General features: G+C 42.1%; 1 protein-coding gene across 1 annotated transcript in view; it reads right to left on the bottom strand.

Moving 5' to 3' along the window:
- Window positions 1-1789: 1789 nt before the first annotated feature.
- The window catches only part of CPSF7 (cleavage and polyadenylation specific factor 7), a 24344-nt gene continuing 5382 nt past the window's right edge, over window positions 1790-20751 (bottom strand). The window contains exons 2-9 of the mRNA XM_015424312.1: window positions 15118-15336; window positions 12826-12929; window positions 12293-12438; window positions 7346-7754; window positions 6778-6896; window positions 6511-6688; window positions 6133-6322; window positions 1790-3968 (exon numbers count right to left, since the gene is read on the bottom strand). Coding sequence (XP_015279798.1) covers window positions 6154-6322; window positions 6511-6688; window positions 6778-6896; window positions 7346-7754; window positions 12293-12438; window positions 12826-12929; window positions 15118-15336 — 1344 coding nt within the window. The 3' untranslated portion in view covers window positions 1790-3968; window positions 6133-6153. The remainder of the gene's footprint in view (window positions 3969-6132; window positions 6323-6510; window positions 6689-6777; window positions 6897-7345; window positions 7755-12292; window positions 12439-12825; window positions 12930-15117; window positions 15337-20751) is intronic.

Genomic DNA, 20751 nt, shown 5'->3' with positions numbered 1-20751 from the left:
TACAGCAAAGGGTAAGTGACCACATTTAAAAGATCATGAATACTAAGTACAGATATGAAAAACGAAGGAGACAGAGGCAAATAAACGTAACAAAACAATTAAGCCAATTCATCTCAAAGGCCTTTACTGCCACCCTCTTGGGACCATCAGTTTAAAGACATTAACCAGCTCGGTGGGATAAAGCAGAAGCAAAAGGATGACTATTGAGGTGGATTAATCTCAAAAGGTGAAGTAGGTAACTCACTAAATGCCAATTCCTAACTTAATTTGGGGAATATTATCCACAACTACAGTGCAATAGTAAGCCTAAACCCACTGAAATCAGTTCTGCCCAGGATTGCACTGCCAGTCTAGCACGCCACTTTCATGTGTTGCAGCTTCTTACTGGAAGAGTTGGCATTTACCACAAGAACAAAGAGATTTATCATTATTGGCTCTGACAAAACTGCTTTCACAAATAAGGATGCAAAACCCCCAAACTTTACAAAATAAATACCTGGCCTCAGCCAGAACTCCGACTGCACCCGACTCTGGCTTGTTCCTCCTTTGGTTTCCATTAGTGTTCTTGCCTTGACACTCTAGGCTGCACTCAAGGTACTCGGTGTTGCTTCAAGATGTTTTAAGTAGTTGTATCTCATTTTACGACACCTGCCATTTCCACTCCATGGAGGTTTCTGTGTCGACCACATTATAAGCTCCTTAGAGACCCTAGTTCAGTATGGTCTGTATTAACTGAAACTGGCATCTTTCCTAGACCCTAAGATTCACTGGTTAAAGCCAGGTACGTAGCAAAACATGTCTAACCACTGAGCTATAGCCCCTCCAATGGTTGCCATTGTAGAACCTGATTTTTCCAAAATCAATCCTAGAAATTTATTCGGGTGGGGATATAGTGACACCTACATAAGAACATAAGAGAAGCCAATGTTGGATCAGGCCAATGGCCCAACTAGTCCAACACTCTGTCACACAGTGGCCAAAAATACTAGGTGCCATCAGAAGGTCCAGCAGTGGGGCCAGTACACTAGAAGCCCTCCCACTGTTGCCCCCCCCCAAGCACCAAGAATACAGAGCATCACTTGCCCCAGCCTGAGAGTTCCTACCTATACCTTGTGGTTAATAGCCACTGATGGACATCTGCTCTATATATTTCTCTAATTCCCCTCTTTAAGCTGTCCATGCTTGTAGCTGCCACCACCTCCTGTGGCAGTGAATTCCATGTGTTAATCATTCTTTGGGTGAAGAAGTACTTCCTTTTATCTGTTCTAACCTGACTGCTCAGCAATTTCATTGAGTGCCCAGGAGTTCTTGTATTGTGAGAAAGGAAGAAAAGTATGTTGCACCATACACTGGGTAACTTTGCAATGAAGCATATTACACTTTCAGAGACTACTAGGTAATAACAACTTTCATGTCCTTTAAGAATTCAGCCATCCAAACTAAGCAATTTATCAGTTTCTTCCAAAGAACTGGGTCTACATGATATAAAAGTCTAGGCTGATGAAGTCACAGCAAAGACAAACCTCATTCCCAAATCCTCCTCCAAGCACAAATCAACAACTCCTTAAACCCACAACAGAGTTAACTCTGCTTTTAAAAAAACCCAAAGCCACTGCTCGTGGTCATGCTACTTCTATGTCAGATCATTTCAGATATACAGTCTGAAATGTCGCTTGTAAAATACAATGATGAAATAGATGTTTAAAGCTTTTTAAAAGGCATTTTAATTCGTGTACACAAAGAGGTTGTGAACTAGCATTACATAAAAGCCATGGTTGTACAAGGGCTATCAGCCAGCCAAAACTTAGAATCTGTGTTGTAGAAACATCTTCCTTATCTATCCATTCTTTGCCTTTCTGGTCTACATACCCCTCTCCCCCCCATCTTATTTAGTGGAGAGATTTCATAAAACAGCAACACCCCTTCCCCACTTGTTTAAAATGTTACAAAAGGAAAAAAGAAACCATACAATGCAGTATAAAAGATTGACAATATCATCAAGTTTATTACACAATTTCCAACCTATCAGAAAAAGACAAACAAATCAAATCACGAAGAACAGGGTGGGTGAGTAGAGGGGAGCCAATGCTATTTTTCTGTCATTGGTTTCTTTCTTTTCTCCATTTTACTTCCATTATTTCAAAACAAACTAAAATTGTCCTATTATGTAAAAAACAACTCTTCCAATCAAATGTTTTATATTTGATACTTTACAGTTTAAGCCATTACCCCATTTTAGTTTACATAACTTTGTTTTCATTTAAAAAAAAAAACACCAACATTTAGAGCTGAGACCTCTCTGACCAACAGTACAAAAGGGAGGTGCAGCGTCATACGGCGACATCCTTTCCCAGACATCGTTCATCCTCTTTAGGCCTCACAACTGTCTTGGTGGGACCAGACAGGATCCTCCAGCAAGGGGGAGCTTCACCATGCAGCTGGTCAGTCACATCAAGTGTTCATGAATGCAACAGACACTTGGCCTGATTACAGAGATCCAGGTGCTGGAGACTATATATTCCAAGATGAAGAGTGTTATCTTGTTTTTAAGAAACTGGAGCACTCAAACTGGGTCGGAGCACCAAAACCTGTACTCCAAAGGGTTACATCTCAAAGATAACAGATTAACCTAGAGTTCTACAGCCACACCTGTCCCATAACGTTCCTAAGCAGATTTTGACGCTACTGGCCTGAAGGGGCTGCCAGCTTAAAGACTGAGAACCTCCAGAAGCCTTACTTTTGTTTACACAGCAGTTACACATGGTGTGAACAAGCAGCAGCTTTCCACGGCCTCCAAGCATTTCCCCTAGAACAGTATGTCTCAGATCAGCAAAGCTGGTGCCATCTGAAGCAAACTCATAAGCGAATCATTCTCAAGTGAGCTCTGTTTAAATTGGGCTCAGAGCAAGGGAACTCCTGGACCTTAAATCAACACATACATCACATGGAACTTAACAATGCGCTCAGGGTGTGCTGCATCCCATCCCTCTGAGCTAGCCTCAGTCTGACTTGCTCCCAACTCCATGCACTACATCAGTCAGTCTTCTGCCTACAACACTCCCTCTACAAGAAGGAAGGTGGCACTCTAGGAGGGCTGCCCCGGAAGCAAAGGTTTATGCAAGAAGCTACAACTGAAGCAGGTATTTGCATGAATCAAAGCAAGGAAGCTGTAAGCAAATATGTATCACCTGTGGAAAGAGTACCCAGAGCCAGAACAGTTTCTTAAGGGAGACTCCCTATTGGAGCAGGATGACCAACACAGGCCTGTCCAGAAAAAGACAGGCAGAACGGAGATGGCGGCTTTCAGGACAGGGAGTAACACAGAGAGAAGAGATACAAAAGAAGGGTAATTGGAAGCAATAGCCAGCCTGCCCTCCCATTAAAAAAAATATACTGTTTTCTAAGCTGTGTACGATGGTGCTAGAGAAGCAAAACTGAAGCTGTTTTGGGGAAAGGATGAGACTTTAGGAGACTGGATGCTTGAGAAGGCAATGCATTGTGGACTGTGGACACAAGCTTCAGTGAGACTACAGTCAGACATCCTGTGCTGTACTGAAGCGACAGTTCTTCCTACAGGAGACAAGCTGGATGGGTTCCTCCCCAGGTGCTCCTAGAAAGCCATGGAAAGGAAAGAGGTGGGTAAACCTCTGTGGAAAGCACCATTCTCTTTGGGTCCAAGAATCCATGGACTGAAGTGGCCCCTAGTCACAGTGGCTCAGACAACCCCTTCCAAACTCCAAGTCATTCAGTGTTTCTCCATGAAGCAGCAGCACACGACTCACACTGGCAGAGCTCAGATCCCTGTGCCACTGTGCGCCAGATGGAGTTCTGCAGGTAAAGTCTCTTTCCAAGGGGTCCAGAAGGGTCAATGGGAAGTGGGAAGGAGAGCGTGGAGAAGCATCCATCCTTTAGTCTTGATTAAGGACAGGAAATATGAGTCCATAAAACACTGAATTCCTCCCATGCTCCTGAAAGAGACAGAACAAAATGAGGGGCATTATTCACAGTTGCTAAAGCACTTCAATTAAGAATTTTGCACATTCGTTCTTGACAACCAGCCTGTGAGGAAGTAACTTATTTCCCTGCAGAAAATGGAACTGACTTTAGATGCTTGCCCGAGGTTAAGAAGCTCATGGCTGAGCCACACTGGGACTCAACACCCTGTCCATCAAATCACAGTAGTTCTCAAGTCAAATTCTCTCAACTGCAGATCTTAAGCAGGAAAAGCAGCACAACTAAATTTTCTTCATTTCTGAAGTTTCTATTCTACTTGAGACCGTCAATTCACAATGAAAAAAACCCACAACACTGCTTTTCCAGTCATATAAGATAGTCAATCAGCAGACTGGAGGCTGTCTTGAAAGGACATATGAGCTTTATTAATTTTGCAAGCTTACTCCAGAATGCTACTTACAGGGAATCAAAAGAGTTGTGTGTGGTTTATATGCTGAACTAGAAAATAGCATAATTGGAACCTAAGACAATGGAAAGGCCACCCAAGACAGAGTTTGGATTTGGAAAGTCACAGCTAGGCACTGTAGCTAAACTTCACTGTGTCAAACACACACTTTGCAGATGATTTCACCCAAATTTCATATTGACAAAGCTGCTGACTTAAGAGGCATGCATTTCACCAAGGAAGGATTAAACCAGTTTCTGCACAAAGTTTTTTTTTACAAAGCTGTGCCGTGCTAACAAGAGTTTGATCTGGTGATGTCAGCAAACAAACAGACCCAGGTGTCCAAAAGCAGTAACAGGGCAAGGTTAAATGAACACAAATAACTGTGTCTGGTTTTGAAAACATAAGGCTATATGCACACTGCAGCTTCTAGCTCCAGACAGGTACACAGGAATAGTGTATGGGCAAGCTGGAGGAGCACCATAGGTGACGACAGTAGGCGGTGAACTGAGCACAACATAAGCCCCTCTTAAGAGGCTGCGTTAGGTACCCAACCCCTGCACAACTAGCCCAGTCAAACCCCACGATGCCACCAACCTGCTGGAGACAATGTGGGGAACAGGGGACTTTTTACCATGGTTGGTGGTCCTGTAAACTGATAGGTACATTTTGGACTCAAATTCAAAACAAAATCCATATAGTCACTGGTCATTTCATTCCCCCATCCCCGGAATTAATTCTTCCTAATCTGTGGGGAAATTGCAAAATCTCCAAAGCAAAACAAGAACTAATTATGATCATGTTAATCACAGCTATATGTCTTATTGCTTCTCATTGGAAGTCTGCATCAATTCCATCGCTGCAAGAATGGCACTTGAAGTTATGGGATTTCTCCATCCTGGATAAAATTACATATAATCTGGATAGATTTAGTGATACCTCAGGCCAATCCAGTCTCCTAAAGAAATGGCAACGTCTAATGCTCAGGTGTTGGTCTGATCTCTCAAATGATTGCTATGTTTTAAGTAAAAGCCAACACACTGTTCCACTGCCAGTGTAAATCTGTGTTGTTCAACAAACTTCTCAGCCCTGCATTTGTATTTCAAATTTTAATGTGTTTAGTTGTTCACACTCAACTCTACTGATGGTCTGTAACCTTATTATACTGTTCAATATTTCAATTCTGTATACTTGAATGCTTGTTCTAGTGAAATATTGTAATATTATATGATTAAATAAAATATTTATTTTTAAAAAAAAATAAGGTATGATTTAAAAATAAACAGCATTAGATGATAACATTAAAAAAGGAGAGGCTGAGTTAGGTTAAACATACTAAGTTCACCTAATTGTGGCAGCATTGCCAAATGCTACACATAAGGCCTTGTATGGGGAAAAAAGAAATCAAAAGATGCATAAATACATACTAATAGCCTTATCCTGGCTGTGCTCCTTTAGAGACCTAGAGATTAACAAAATTTATTTGCACAGAAGCTTACATGAGTCACAGCTCACAAAAGCTTATGCCACAATAAATTAGTCTCTAAAGTGCTACTGGACTCATGTTTTATTTGGGAAGATGGTCCAGTTAAGTGTTGTTAAATCCTGTGACTGCAACTGTGCAAACTGAGCAGACCTGCATGTTTTTATTTTATTTTACTGTTTCTGCAAAACATAGTGGAGTCTGACAGGAGCAGAGAGGAAAACTGGCCTCCCAGTGACCCAACACACACCCTGGAAAGATTTCTCATATCTCAGTGATGCCGGTCTCTTTCTCTGTCCCTGTCTCTGTGTCTCTCATGCTCCCGGCTTCTTTCCTGAAAATAGTCCTCATGACGATCTTCATTATGGATTGCATCTCGGTGCCTCCTGCTGCTTTCACGGGATCGACTGGGTGACCTATCCCGAGACCGGTGCCTTTTTCTGGAAGATAAATCAGACATCTGGGTTTCTGAAGAAATACCACTAAAACATACACATGAGTCTTCCTTTGAACAAGCACATATTTCTACCTGGCTGTACATAACCTAGGAAGGGAACCAGACTATTCCTTGATGCTGGAAAATAAATCCTATTGATTACTGCAACAATCCTACCTAGTGAAGCTTTACCTGGAGGAACTGCTGCTGCTGCTGCTGCTCCCCATGCTGTAGGACTTGGCTTCAATGCCATGGAGACAATCCTTAAGTGAAGAGACAAGGACTCTGCAGCGCTCATCATTTGCAACACGGGACTGTTTGATCACAACGATGGCTGTCAGCAGAGTCTCAATGGCATCACTAAAATCCCCTGTGACAGAAGAGAGCAAAAGCAGAGTGATCAGGCTAAAGACAATGGTTAAGAACAGAAGAAGGTGGCAGCAACCCGCTGCGGTTTACCTGCACTGGCACCAGACACAGCTTTGGAAATGGCACTGCTGGAAATTGCTCGGTTCCGGTTCATGATTTCTTCAAATTCAGCTTCACTGACAGGGGGTGGCAATGGGCCTAATTCTCGGCTGCAGGACATACATACACATGTTCATTACTCCGATGCAGAAAGCTAATACATACAGGCAGCACTATAACAAAGTTTCCTGTTTACATACGTAGCAATTTGAGGATTTAGAAAAAAAATAACCACTACACAGCTAGCCAAGTTCTCCTCCTGCCCAAAGTAGGTGTCAAACAGTTTACTAAGGGCTATGACTCAAGCTGACAGTGCTTCCCTACTATATTTTAATGAGAAAGGCCACCAATGAGTGGCATGCAGGCATCTGTAGCACACTGGTCATTCTTTCAATGCCCAGCCGCCAGTGAAACACAAGTTTTGGTACACAATCAAGTAGACAAGGCCCCTTTTGTGAATTAGGACCGAAGCCTCACTAACCAAGAGATATGAATAGGATTCACATCGCCCCCTTTCAAGTAGTTCTTCTCAAACCCCCAAGTATAGACTTATGCTCACCTGCTGTGGTTATATGGAGCTGAGGCCTTACTGTAGGCATCTGGTGGAGGGCCCATTGCCGCATTGGGTGGGGGGAAGAAGGCTGGGTTGAGGTGCAGAGCAGGTGGCACTGCCCCCGGAGGTGGCACAGTTAGGTGGGGGGGGAGTCGAGGAGGAGGGGGCATTAGGTGTTGGTAGTGGATGCCTGGTGGGGGAGGTGGGACCCCAAAACTTGAGGAAAGTGGTGGAGGTGGCGGTATTGGTGGAGGTGGTATCCCCATGAGAGGGAGAGCAGAAGGAGGGCGGTTGAAGAAAGGCAAAACAGAAGGAGGCTTCTCAATGCGTGGTGGTGGCACTGCATTCTCTGTTGGAGTGGCTCGGCCATCTACTGAGTCTGAGGAATCCCTGGAGTGAGCCCTCGGAGGCACGCCTGTCAGACATCACAGAAGAGGAAAAGCACGGAACACTGAAGAGGTTGGGGAGGCACGGGAGAGCCAGCCAGTTTCCTGACACAACATCCCCCACTTCCCAAACTCACACACAACCTCAACGTTTGCCCAAAGAAGGGAACTCCCATCTCTCACACTGTGCGAAAAGGATGCTCGCACACGGTCTTGGACCTGACTTGGGTAAACATCAAGAAAGATCTAGTTACCTTCCAGACATCACTGGAAATTAGTGCTGCAGGCTACCTGGTGGAAGTAGCTACAATGTGAACGGATTGCTCAATATCATCCAAGATCACAGTATGTTACATGAAATAATTTTCAGCATCAGCATAGAAGCGGCATGAGGGGAGCCATTTCCCATCATTTACATACTTGGTATCCTTGAGGATTTAAATGTTAAGATTAGTTTACAGAGTATAATTGGCAGTGATTTTAAACTGACTATCCAAGGCACACACACACATGCAAACATTCTCAGCTGTCCTGACAGTACTTCTGTGAGAGAGGCCAACATGATCGTCATTCTGTGGACAGAGGAGGTAAAACCTCTCAGCCCCTAAGGTCACTTGGCCCATTCTTAGCTGAGGCAAGGTTTATCTACAGTATAATGTGAACAACTATGTGACGACACAGTAAACATAAATAAGAATGTAATATTCCTTTCTATGTAAAAAAGCTTAACCAGAAAGAACTTACACAGTTAAATTGGTACTCACAATACCAATTGCAGAACATTAACTTTTAAAGACAAAATACTTAAAAAAAAAAATGAGTCATAGGGTAAGTCAAGGACACACCCCAAAAAGATAAAACCAGAAAGTCCAAATCCTATCACAGACAAGTGTGTTGAATTTAGTTTAAAGAATAAAGAAATCGCAAAAGGAACCCAAAAGACAAACCAGAAAGGTGGCCTGATTAACAGGTCGTCTAAAGATTAATTATAAATATTAGGGGAACACTTAACAACTCACTCCTAGATACAATAGCAACTAAAACAGATGATTTTCAATAAGTGAAGCCAACATATACCCCTAACAAAGGGTTTAAAGACCTCAAGAGTGGTCACACTGTGGTGGAAAAACAAGGAAAAATGCTTCTAGTTCTACTATAATACTAAACAGCACGCCGGCAGAAACATCTTCCCATGTACAGTTATATACAATAACTTCCAGCACTGCCTTTTAGGGAGTGACTGAATGGAAGAGGTCTAGGTTGAAAGCCCAAAAGACATACATGAATCTAAAGCTCATAAGAGCTTTGAGTTCAATCCAGCAAAAGTTAGTTAAAGCTAATGAAACTGAACCTATGGAACAAGTTCAAATAATTTGTCCCACAACTAATGTGAAATGAACTGGGGCCTTTGTCTAGACCAATTTAAAATAAAGTTCACCTATAAATTAATATTATAGGTTGTGTCTAAAAAGACGGTAAGCTTGTAAACGAGTTTTTGAACAATAATGAAAAGTGTCTCAAGCTTTATCATAAGCTATTGAATAGAAACAATTCTCTGCTGTAAAAGCACTCTTTTATTTACTTTATACCCTGCCATTCTCACCAATGGATTCCCAACACAGCTTACAGTATTCTCCTTTCTGCCATTTTATCCTAATGATAACCTTTAGGAAGGCCAGGCTGACAGTATATAACTGGCCCAAGGTCAACCATGGAAGCCCCTCCATAGCAATGGAGATTTGAACCTGTGTCTCCTACCATTCCAGTCCAGCACTCTAACCACTATACCACACTGGTTCTCAATTATGCAGAATGGCTTTCTCTTATGACATTAATGGAATACCACTGATTCCTATTCTTTTTCTATTATAAGGCTTCTAGCACATGGAAATCTAAACACTGTGATCCTAAATTGTTACAAATAACATCATTCTGGAGGGATGCTGAACTATCCATTACAACCATTATCTAAAGAAATGTACTGCTTAAATAAAGTACACAACCAAGTTTATTGTTCTTCCAAGAGCATCCTTAGCAGACAGAAAGTGAAGTATAAAAGTCTAAAATGATAGTATTTATAACCTTGCATTATATGAAGATACACTTCGATATTTAAAAACAAGTTTGCATTATAGAGATATAGATATGTATATACTGCTTGCAGTAGTCACTGCATTACTTTCTATAGTAACTAATTATTTTTACAGCCTGCTAAAGGTAATCTACTACTACAAAGCAATCTCTTGAAAACAAAAGTACCCCACATATACTCTTCCTCTCATCTCAGGGGATTGTAAGGAGACCATTAAAAAGGGGGTGCCTTGATAATTTTAAATTTTAGTTGCTTATCCAAATAGCAAACAAAATTGTTGCCCTTCCTACATAGCATAAGATCAACTGAATGAAGAATGTTGAACCTATCCAAACAATTGTCCAAAAATACTAACACTTGGTCAGTAGAGTTTAAGTAATACTACTACTACAGCATCATACTCTTCAAATAATGCTGTTAAAAGAGTTAAATTGCAGCAGACAATGCACAGTTCCAATACGTACATTCTTTTTACAAAAACAACACTGAAAATATGGGGGTAAGTAACTATAACTTTCATAAGTACTTGGCAACAGAGAACTGTAGGGGGTTGCATTACAAGGGTGCTTTATACTATCTACTGCCGGTCCATGGGCCAGCTGCTTGGTACTGATGAAATCACTGTGGCTTGAAAACATTTCACTTCTTTTCTTCCCAATGAGGCATTATGGTCCCCACAGAAATAATAAAACCATGCTGACCAAAGTACTGTACTTAGAGTCAACTTTATTCAACACAAACCAAGATGGCAATCATATGGAAGGGCATTACAGGAAGTATTTACAAGTATTTACAATATCTGAGTAAAAGCCATTTTTAAATCCAGGATTTTTTAAAAGTTGTGCGTCATCTTAATTTGACTAGGTGGGAATTTTAATATACAGTAAGCTTAAAGTTTAAAATGAGAGGTTTGTACAAAGCTTTATTAAGAGCCTTATTCTAAAGAGAGTACGTCAAACAAAATTTAAAAGTCACAGATTTCTGAAGAGAATGTAAAGACAACAGAACTAGGGAGCATATTTTGCAATCTTGCCCCTTACCTGGCATAATTCTGGGAAAAAACTAAACTGCAAATATAGCTGGGACATGTATTTTTAAAAACATACATGATCACACAACCCAATGACACACAACAACATGGCAGCAGAAATCTGTTATACCACTATCACTTAAGAACTGGTGACAGCAAATCCAGGATACTCTTAAAATGTAAATAGTTTACATTCATGTTCAAAAATAAATAAGTTTCTGAATTATATTAATACTTCACTTTGCGATTACTGGTGTGTAACCACTTTAGCTTGTCCCTGTAATAAATAGGAGATAATAAATGGAACTTCATAGTGTTACATGTGCATTCTTTATCATACTGGTTTTTGTTTTATTGTAAGCCATGTTGAGGGTAGGGAGAGGCAGAATAAAAAGATGATCACTAAAAACAACAATTTTGTATTTCTCAGGCCCTTTGGGCGAGGAATCACAAAGTGGTAGAAGTCATTTACGAAGGCCTTGTCAAAAATGGTGACGTGCCATGGTTACTGTCAGACGTTGCCATTCACCAGCGCGACCTCCTAGTGAAGACAAGATAAGCCCTTTAAGCAGTTTTTCACAGGGAAAAGCTTTCATCAGGGCAAACAGCAGCTCTGCTTCATCTCAGGATTCAGCAACACTGGCTGATGATACCCCTACCACAGATAACATGAGTGTTACGTTAGTCCAGTTAAGAAGAACATTACTTCTAGTACCAATTTGCAGGTATTACTGTAGAAAACCTGGAGGCAGTAAAAGAAAACTGATGCTACAGCTACTGAGGCCATAAAGCCAGAGATTTTAAAGTTAGCTGCAATTATCACAAGAACACAGTGGTGGTATGAGTTAGCAACACATCTTAAACCTGGTCAAGACAATGAATGCAATACTTCTACTACTAATGACCATAGGATCTACAATGGTGTCAGATAATCAAAGTTTTCTTGTACATATGAGAAAGATGGTGCCTCCAACAGCATAATACTCCATGGGTCATCAACACAACAAACAGGAGCATATAATGCCATTAAACAAGGGCCATGGTGAGACCCCAGATGGAGTACTGCATCTAGTACTGGGCACCTTACCTCTTCAGGCACGTACAAATTTTCGAGAAGACCTACAGAGAAGCTATTAATAGGTATGGAGGGTGTTAGCTATAATAGCAGTCTGAAGAGTTTAAGCCCATTCATTTTGGAAAAGGAGAAGCAAGAAACTATGAGGGATCATCATATTATATGAGAACCTAAGAGGATCATAAAGACTAGTCAGGCTCTACTAAGACACAGCAGCAATATAATTGGAAAAAAATAAACAGACACTCTAAGTATTCACAGGTACAGAACTGCAGCTTAAATTGTTTGTCTGGTAATACTAGGATTCTCAGAAATTCTCTCCCTAATCCCCTCCCATTTTCCCAATTCCTCAAACCCTCAGCTAACTTACGTTTTCGAGCCTGCGCTTCAAACTGTGCAAGGTTCTGCCGGGTAGCCAACTTCACCTCCACCTTATCTCCATTGAGTATTTTTCCTGGTAGCAGCTCCAAAAGTTTGTGGACAGAGTTTTCAGAGGCAACCACAACTTCTGCATACCTGTACAGACAGCCAAATGATAATCAACTGAAGAATGTAAAGGAACATCTGTTAATGAACATGACCTAAAAAGTATCTCAGGGAAAAAATGGTGACGCAGGCCTTCATACTTTGTATTCTCTCCAAATTCACTAAACTACTGTGCATTTGGACAACATGTATCTCCTTCTGGGATCATGTGTCAAACTTCGTAGAAGATGGCATTCAGCCTGGACAGGATTTAAGACTAGACAACTAAAGTGACCTTTTAGGCAATCTTAAAAGCATATCCATGTGCATCCCCTATCAGCAAGCACACTGTCCCCTATCAGCAAGCATACTCTTCATACTTCCACAATAATCACTCAAAACTGGCCCTTTTTCATGAAGAAGCCTCACAGTACTCACCCTTTGGACTGGCCATTGGCTCTGTTCTCAGCAAACTTGAGTTCCACCACATCATAAACACCCACCGAACGGATTATTCGAGTCAACTGCTGGTCAGTTGTCCACTGCATATGAACAAGTGTAACAGTACCGTGTTATAACCAGAAGCCATTTGCACAGTTTCCCACCCCTGCATGTTAGTAATGGAAGTAAAGGATCACCAAAGCTCTCCCTTCTCAAACTCCCTTATGGTCACCATTACAATCTAGTGAAGAATGTATGATCTAACCTCCATCTAGAACATATGCTCCCATGAGCTGGAGGAGGCAAAAAACATAGCATATCTTTAATCAAGAACATACCACTTCTAAACTGATGTACATGAAACAGAGATCTTTCTAAATGAATGCTAGATAAAGGAACAGAGAAAAGCAGTTATTTCCCTCCACTCCATACAATTTGATTTCCTCAGGTATCTATCTCCCTTATAAATAAAAGTCGAATGGTGGTGGCACTTCTCTAGAACATTCCACACGCTCCAAAATCAGTTCGCTCTCTGATCTGTCATTCAGAGGGTCTCCTTATCCACTGGCTGCTTTGCCTGAGTCCTGCCTCCAACATTCTAAACATTTTGCTAATTCTCTCCCCCCACAGCCAGTCAGAACACAGAGGTTATTTGCATATGCAGCCTCATTGGCTTCTGCCTCGGAACACAGAGGTCATTTGCATATGTAACTTGATTGGCTTTTGCCTCTAACATTCTAAACAGTTTTGCTGTTCTGAGGTAAAATGTGTCCAATCTCCAGGTGAGGGCTGGAGATCACTCAGAATTACAACTGCTTTCCAGACAGCAGAGATCAGTTCCCCTGGAGAAAATGGTGGGCTCTGTATCCTTATATGCTGCTGAGGTGGCCCCCGTCTGACAGCCAATGTGACGTAGCAGTCAGGGCTTCAGAGCAGGGGAGAGGCTGCAGGTGTGTGGGGGTGGAAAGCCGAAGAGTGAGGGGGAAAGAAAGGTAGGTTGATGATTGGGTGGGAAGGAGACAGGGTTGCCAACTCCAGGTGGGAAATTCCTGGAGATGTGAGGGATGGAGCCTAGAGAGGGTGAGGTTTCAGGAGGCGTGGGACCTCGGACAGGTACAAAGACATAGACTCCACCCTCCAAACCAACTATTCCCTTCTGGGGAACCATCGTTGCCAATCTCCAGGTGAGGGCTGGAGATCACTCAAAATTACAACTGTTCTTTAGGTAGCAGAGATCAGTTCCTCTGGAGAAAATGGCGGACTCAGTGTCATTATACCCTGCTGAGGTTACCACAGCAAATTGACACTGAGTGTCCAAGGCCAGGGCACCTGCCTACAACCCACAGCCTCTTTCTAGGCCTTTTTCCTAGTTAATTATACTACCTGACTTCCATCAGTACAGTGTACAGACCCTGGGCTGAATCCCTGTCCTTTCAGATGTGACTCTTCCCTGACTTGCCTTTCCCACAGAATCCCTATGATCCTGGAAAAAGCATCACTGATGAATCCTCATAGATAAAACCTGTACAGCACAGAGGGCTACAGTACGTGTGTGGGGGGGGGGGCGCGGCAGCAAAATCATCACTCCATCAGTAAAGCTCCCATTGATGTGAGTGCTTTACTGGTGGAAGGGGGGGTGATTTTGAACAATTACCCCTCTTGCAGCCTCCCATACTGTGAAACGTTTTGGCCACAACAGTTCCCAAACCACACTAAGCCTCTAAGGGTCATAGTGGCTGCTTTGGAAAGGGAAAGATCTGCTTGTTGAACTCACAGTTCACAGGATCCCACTCCTTGAATCCCAATACAAGGGTCCAACTGCTGGTTCCAGCACATTTTTAACTATCAGCAAATTTGTAAAAACACCTATATTTTATACTCTCTGTGGAATCATCATGGTTTATATTTCTGATTTTTTGTGCCAGTCTAGATCTCTTTCCTCAAGACAGGACCTGGCTTTTTCTACAGAGACTCATGGTGGCTTACAATAAATAATGCAAATAAAGTATTTCTGCTGTAAAGCATTCTCAGACAACCATACGTCTATTTTGGTGAACATTAACCGAGTTACCTGAGCCATTATACAGGCATGGATCACTGCTCTATTGGTAACTGTGGTTCTACATAAAAAGCAAGTGGCAGTTAGATCATCTTTATGCAACAAGAATTGCTGTTTATAACTCTGGCTGCAAAACCAGTAAGAAGTAAGACGTATGCAACAAGAACTTCCAGGACAGAGTAAATCTGCTGTACCCTTTACTTCCTATCTTGAACGAGGAACACACTCACCCAGGAAAAGCTGCCCACATAAACAGCAGCTCTCTTATTACGCAGTCCACTGTAGGTGTACAGGATGGCAGGCGATTTGCTGTTTGGCTTGGGAGATTGTTCTTGACGGCTTTCAGGTGGTGGCTCAGAACTGCTGGTACAGCTTTCAGAAGGCTGGGAACTGGCAGCTAGCACATCGTCATACAGATCCATCTGATCAGCATTACTAAACTCAGAGTCCTAGGAGACAGAAAACACCACTGAGCATATCCAGAGCCAGTCCTCCAGCAGCTGGATTTTATGGCTTTCCCAGGGATCCAACTGAAGTGGATGTAATCCAACCCTCCTTTCTACAATGTCTAAAAACAAAACAAAACTGGCTCTTCAGAAAAAAGGTTATGTCTTGGAGCCAACACTCAGTTTCTGCCAGTGGAAGGGCACATCCACTACCAGGGTGGGGTGGTTTCCAACTCCCTTTCCACTGCAGAGTCCACATTATGACAAGTACTGTTTTGGGTGGGGAATCCTCCAACTCGTGGGGCAAGGATGATAAGCTGTAGTGGGAAAGACATGAAGATTCCATTCTGCAAGCACAGACCAAAAACACAGCATATGAACTCCCTCTGACAACACAGCCCACAGAGCCCTAATGTCCTTTGCTCTTCTGTCACAAACTTCTGAAAATGACACTAAATACTGAGCAGTTCTAAGTGCTGCTTGCCTGTTCATCTTTGAAAGAGCAGTTCAACTTACTGTTCCAGCCTTAAGTATAAGCACCGGCACACCTTAGTTGCGGCACATTTTAAGAAACAAGTTTGTATCATGACTTAGAGGAGACTGGCCTCTACTATGTTTTTCTTCAAGGAGTTAAGTATTATCAAAAACAGCCAGAAAATAGGAATTTATTCTCATGCTGCACTTAAAAAAAACACCTGTCTAAGAATCGACATATCATATAAGATTCATAAATTAAGAAAGAGTGGAACATCAACAACTTGATAGCAGGAGGTCCAAAACTGTGTACAGTGGTATATATAGTTCTCACCTGTCTACACAAGAGGAGCAAAAGTAGTAAGCAAATGAGAATGGTTACTGTGTGGTCAGATGCACAGCAGCAAACACTGGTCTATGTATACAGCTTAACACATGAAATATCTCTGAATATTCAAAACTGTTAAGATTGCTTGCCACAGAAGTTCATGCAAGAGAAAATCAAACAAACTAACTCTGGCATTAATAAAACCAAATTCCACCTTTTACCTTATAGTACCAACATTATATTAGAATACAGAGTACAGTAGATAATGCCCCCAAATCTAAATCAATTAACATAGTTACAATTCTCTTTTGTTGTTTTCATTTCAATTTTAGGTAAAGGTTCCCTTGCTCGAAAGCCAGTCGAATCCAACTCTAGGGTTGCGGTGCTCATCTCCGTTTCAAAGCCGAAGAGCCAGCACTGTCCGAAGACGTTTCCGTGGTCATGTGACTAAACACCAAGGCGCATGGAACGCTGTTACCTTCCCACTGAAGTGGTACCTATTTATCTACTTGCAATTTCTTGCATTCGAACTGCTAGGTTGGCAGGAGCTGGAACTAGAGACAGGAGCTCACCCCGTCTTGCGGCACCCGGGTCTTGAACTGCTGAACTACTGACCTTCCACAGCCTGCAGTTCAGCATCTTAACCACTTGAGCCACCGCAGCAATTTTAGCATGACTAAATTAAGTGAGATCAAGAGCACTGCACTGGGATGTTTTTTACAGCCATCAGAAGACTTTCAATGCCCCAGTGAGAAAAATGTTACTAATGTGCCTGATTATCTAACAAGAGCAAGGGGTTGGATCTTATCGCCTGCAATAAAGGTGGATTTTTAAGGGCTACAGTAAGGAAGGGGAATTGGGTGCAATTACTCTCCCTCTCGAACATGAAACTGAGCAAACTTCAAAGGACGGCGGAAGACAGGAGGGCCTGGCGGGAGCTGGTCCATGGGGTCGCGAAGAGTCGGACTCGACTTTGCAACTGAACAACAACAACAACTCTCCCTCTACCTTGCACTAATAGAGCAAGTCCTCTTCTAGCACGGATGTTGTGGGGAGGGAGCAAAGTTCCCTTACTTTCCCTCCTTAGTGCAGCTCCCCGTGCCACATTTTCTCCAGGAGGGTTTCTGACCCTCCACACTGACTTTTAGGGAGTCAATGGGGACTGCTGTAGAAAGAGGGGACAATCCACCGCCACAAACTCCTTGTGCCAGACACCAAGATCAAACCCAGTGTTACGTACCTATGCTTGTCCAAATATACACTACGCAACTTACAAATTGCAATACTAATAATACTGTATATCAGATGAATTATATGTAAAGAGGCAAAATTTGAACAGATTTGGGAAGCACTGGGAATTTTTTTCTTCTTTTTTTGAAAACAAATAGAAATTTTGGAAAAATCAACATATATCAAATATACTGTCTTATGAAACCCCAACTCTTTTGCTAAACAACAAGAAATACATAATTTATAACTTAGTATATAAAATTGTACTATTTGACAGTTATGGAATTTAAATGTTGTCATTTTCTACTAAAAAATGGAATTATGTCCAATACTTGAGAAAGAGATCCTAAATTGCTGCCTGGCTAAGAATAAACAAACTGAAACGAAACCTGGAAAAGACAGGGGGTAATGCTGGTCGGGAAGGCAGTGTTCTTGAAGGACACAACGCTCCCCACTTCTGATGGAAATGCTCCTACTTCAAAAAATATTGAATAAAAAAGTCAGACTTTTTAATGTTATAAATTTGGAACAAGTGAAATGCTTTTTAGGAAAACTTTTCCTCATGTGAGAAAATATTTCACTTCCCCCCCCCAGTGCTCTCCAAAATCTCCCCATTTTTTCACTGAAAAAAATGAAAGCGGAAACAGGCTTTCCCCAAGCGTTTGTTTTTTCTCCTAGCCTCCACATGCATATTGATATGCAATACTAAAACACACTTTAGCAATGCATAGAATGTGTAAGCAACGATATGCATTACAAGGCAATAAACAAATCAACCCATAACAATATGGGACTATCATATTAGCCCCCAGCAGCAAAAAATACAATCACACATGCAGCAATGAAGAAGAAAACACTGCTCTCCTAATGTGGCATGTTCCATTACAACACCCACACATAAGTAGAAGATCACGCCTTCCGGTCGACGGAACAGCGATGGAGGACGCTCACCTCACAACGGAGGAGGGCGAATCGCACACCAGCGGCCTGGAGGGGTGCCACCTCAAGTGACACCCCCGCGGAGCCTTTGCGATAGGCTCCAAGGCTTTTGAGGGGTAGCCTCTTCGATGGCGTAATGCTGGAGAATTGAGGCTCCCCTCTGCCCCGATGGTCCAGTTGCTGAGTGGCCTTCGGGCATAAGCTGGACTGACCGGGACAAGCGCCAGAGATCGAGCGGAATGGCGTAAAACCGAGCGTGGTCAGATAAATTGGCCAACAATGAAAGTGAGTTCTGAATAAAAATGGAGTAGTTTGAAAAGTGACCCCCCCGTGTTTTGAGAGACTTATCTGAATTGCGAAGCCGTTTGGCGAGTTTTCCAAGTTGTGGGGAAGCGGCAGAAACTGTAAACAAAACGGGAAAGATGGCAGCCCAGCAGTGAAAGTTTAAAACGAAGCCGGGTGGGCAGAGTCCGAGACCAGAAGAGGGAGCAGATGTCCTCAAACTCCTGGCAGATATGCTCAAGCCAGTGATGGAACAACTCGATGGTATTAACCAGCAATTGACTGTGATTAATAAAAACTTTGTGGCACAGCAGCTTCAGCTGAACGAGATGGAGAAAAAAGTGGAGCAGGCAAACGAGAAAATTAAAGAGATTGACACCAGAAGTAAGAAGTTGAAGAAAAGGATGGGAGAGGTGGAAATGATGCAGAATTGCCAAGAGAATCGAGTCTTGCAGTTTCAGATGGAAAACGCTAACATGATTCTCAGGTTTCAGGGGGTTCCTGAAACGGATCGGGAAGACTTGAAGAGGGTGCTCAGTGAGATCATCGCTCCAGTAGTAGGCTTAACAGCGGATGAACTGGTAAACAAAATGGAGACAGCCTATAGGGCTTACTCCAACTATATTAAAAAAATAGCCTACCTGGAGAAATAGTGGTCAAGTTTTCAAGAAGACAAACCAGAGATGCCATTTTAAAAGGAACATCAGCAACTCAACTGACAATGGGAAATGTAACCATTAAAACTTTAAAGGACAGATGAGTCTAAAGAGGGAGAATCGAAGTCGAGTGACTCTGCTACCTCAGGAACGGAAGAGGATTCTGCGGCAGAAAAGGGTGCAGGACCTGCCAGAGTGGTATACGATTTTAGAGACAGAAAGCTGAAGCAAAGGCAGAAGGACTTGGAAAATGGCCTTTTGAAGCAAAGAATAAGATGATCAGAGACTTCTCTCATAACAACTAACAAAATAACATACAAGAAGCGAATTGTTATAAGAACTCAACAAGTATATTGTGATAATAAAACTAATGGTACTAACATATTTACTAACAGTGAAAAGATCTCCTTCTCTTGGGGGTTTAGTCTAGTGTGGTTTGCTTTTCTTTATCCCTAGTTGTAGTCCCTCCCCTATATTTCTTTGTCGTTTGTAGTATATGCAAAATAAAAAATTCCCACGGGGATTTAAAAAAAAAAACCCTATAAGATCACCACCACCACTGTTATACAACGTAAGTATTTCAGGTACTTCAGACACACGTTACCTTTCTGTAATCCTTAAAACAGGCCTTTAAAGTGGGCCTGCATTATCATTCCCTTGTGGTGGTGGTGGTGGGGGAGTTGAAAGAGACTTCCTTGAAACCAACTAGTGAATTCACAGCAGAGACAAGATTTCAACTGAGGATTGTCAAAACCACCCCTTACTCCCCTAGCCAGTATGCCACACCGGCTTCCTAAGTTAAAGTTGCTGCTGTGGTGTCCTGGAGGCTCTTCCAGGGGCATGAGAGAACTGATTCTAGTTGCTCCTGGTGAAATCTTGAAAGATTACACGAAATGTGTTGGAGGTGGGGGACAAAGGAAGAATGAGAAAAAAAACTTGTATGCTATTTGACTATCTTATTAAAACGTTTGATTTTATTACACATTTTAAACTATATAAAAGGTCTAGAGATCATTCCCTTAGTTTAGCTAGGAATAAGACTGCAGCTTTAATCCGTTTTTTTTAATTTAATAGGTAATCAATTTGTTCCGGCAGCTCTCCAGATTTTTCAGGCGTCTGTTATTTCCCGTCTACTGTATGGGATACCTATATGGATTCAAAATTTTAATAAAAGAACTAATAAGTTCTACCTTCTTTCGCAGGATTCTAGGTTTTCTGAACTCCATTTCCTATTTTTCCCTCTGTGCGGAGCTAGGTTTTCATCTTATTGAATCACGGGCGTGGATCACCACTATCAAATACTGGTTAGATCTGCACTTTAGTTCCCCTCCCAACAGTCTTATTGTTCAACTTCTTGCAGATCCATATATTTCCACCTGGTCACAAACCATAGTGCATAAAATCAAAACTATGGGAATTGACTTGGATTCTCTGTATAACTGCGGCGAAACAGCTATTTTGCAGGTGGTGCGGAGGAGGATTTGGGATATGGAAGCCCAAATAATTAAT

The sequence above is a fragment of the Gekko japonicus genome, unplaced genomic scaffold, assembly GCF_001447785.1.
Source record: "Gekko japonicus isolate JY-2015 unplaced genomic scaffold, Gekko_japonicus_V1.1 scaffold2581, whole genome shotgun sequence".
NCBI lineage: Eukaryota > Metazoa > Chordata > Lepidosauria > Squamata > Gekkonidae > Gekko > Gekko japonicus.
This window is presented reverse-complemented; position numbering and strand designations above follow the sequence as displayed.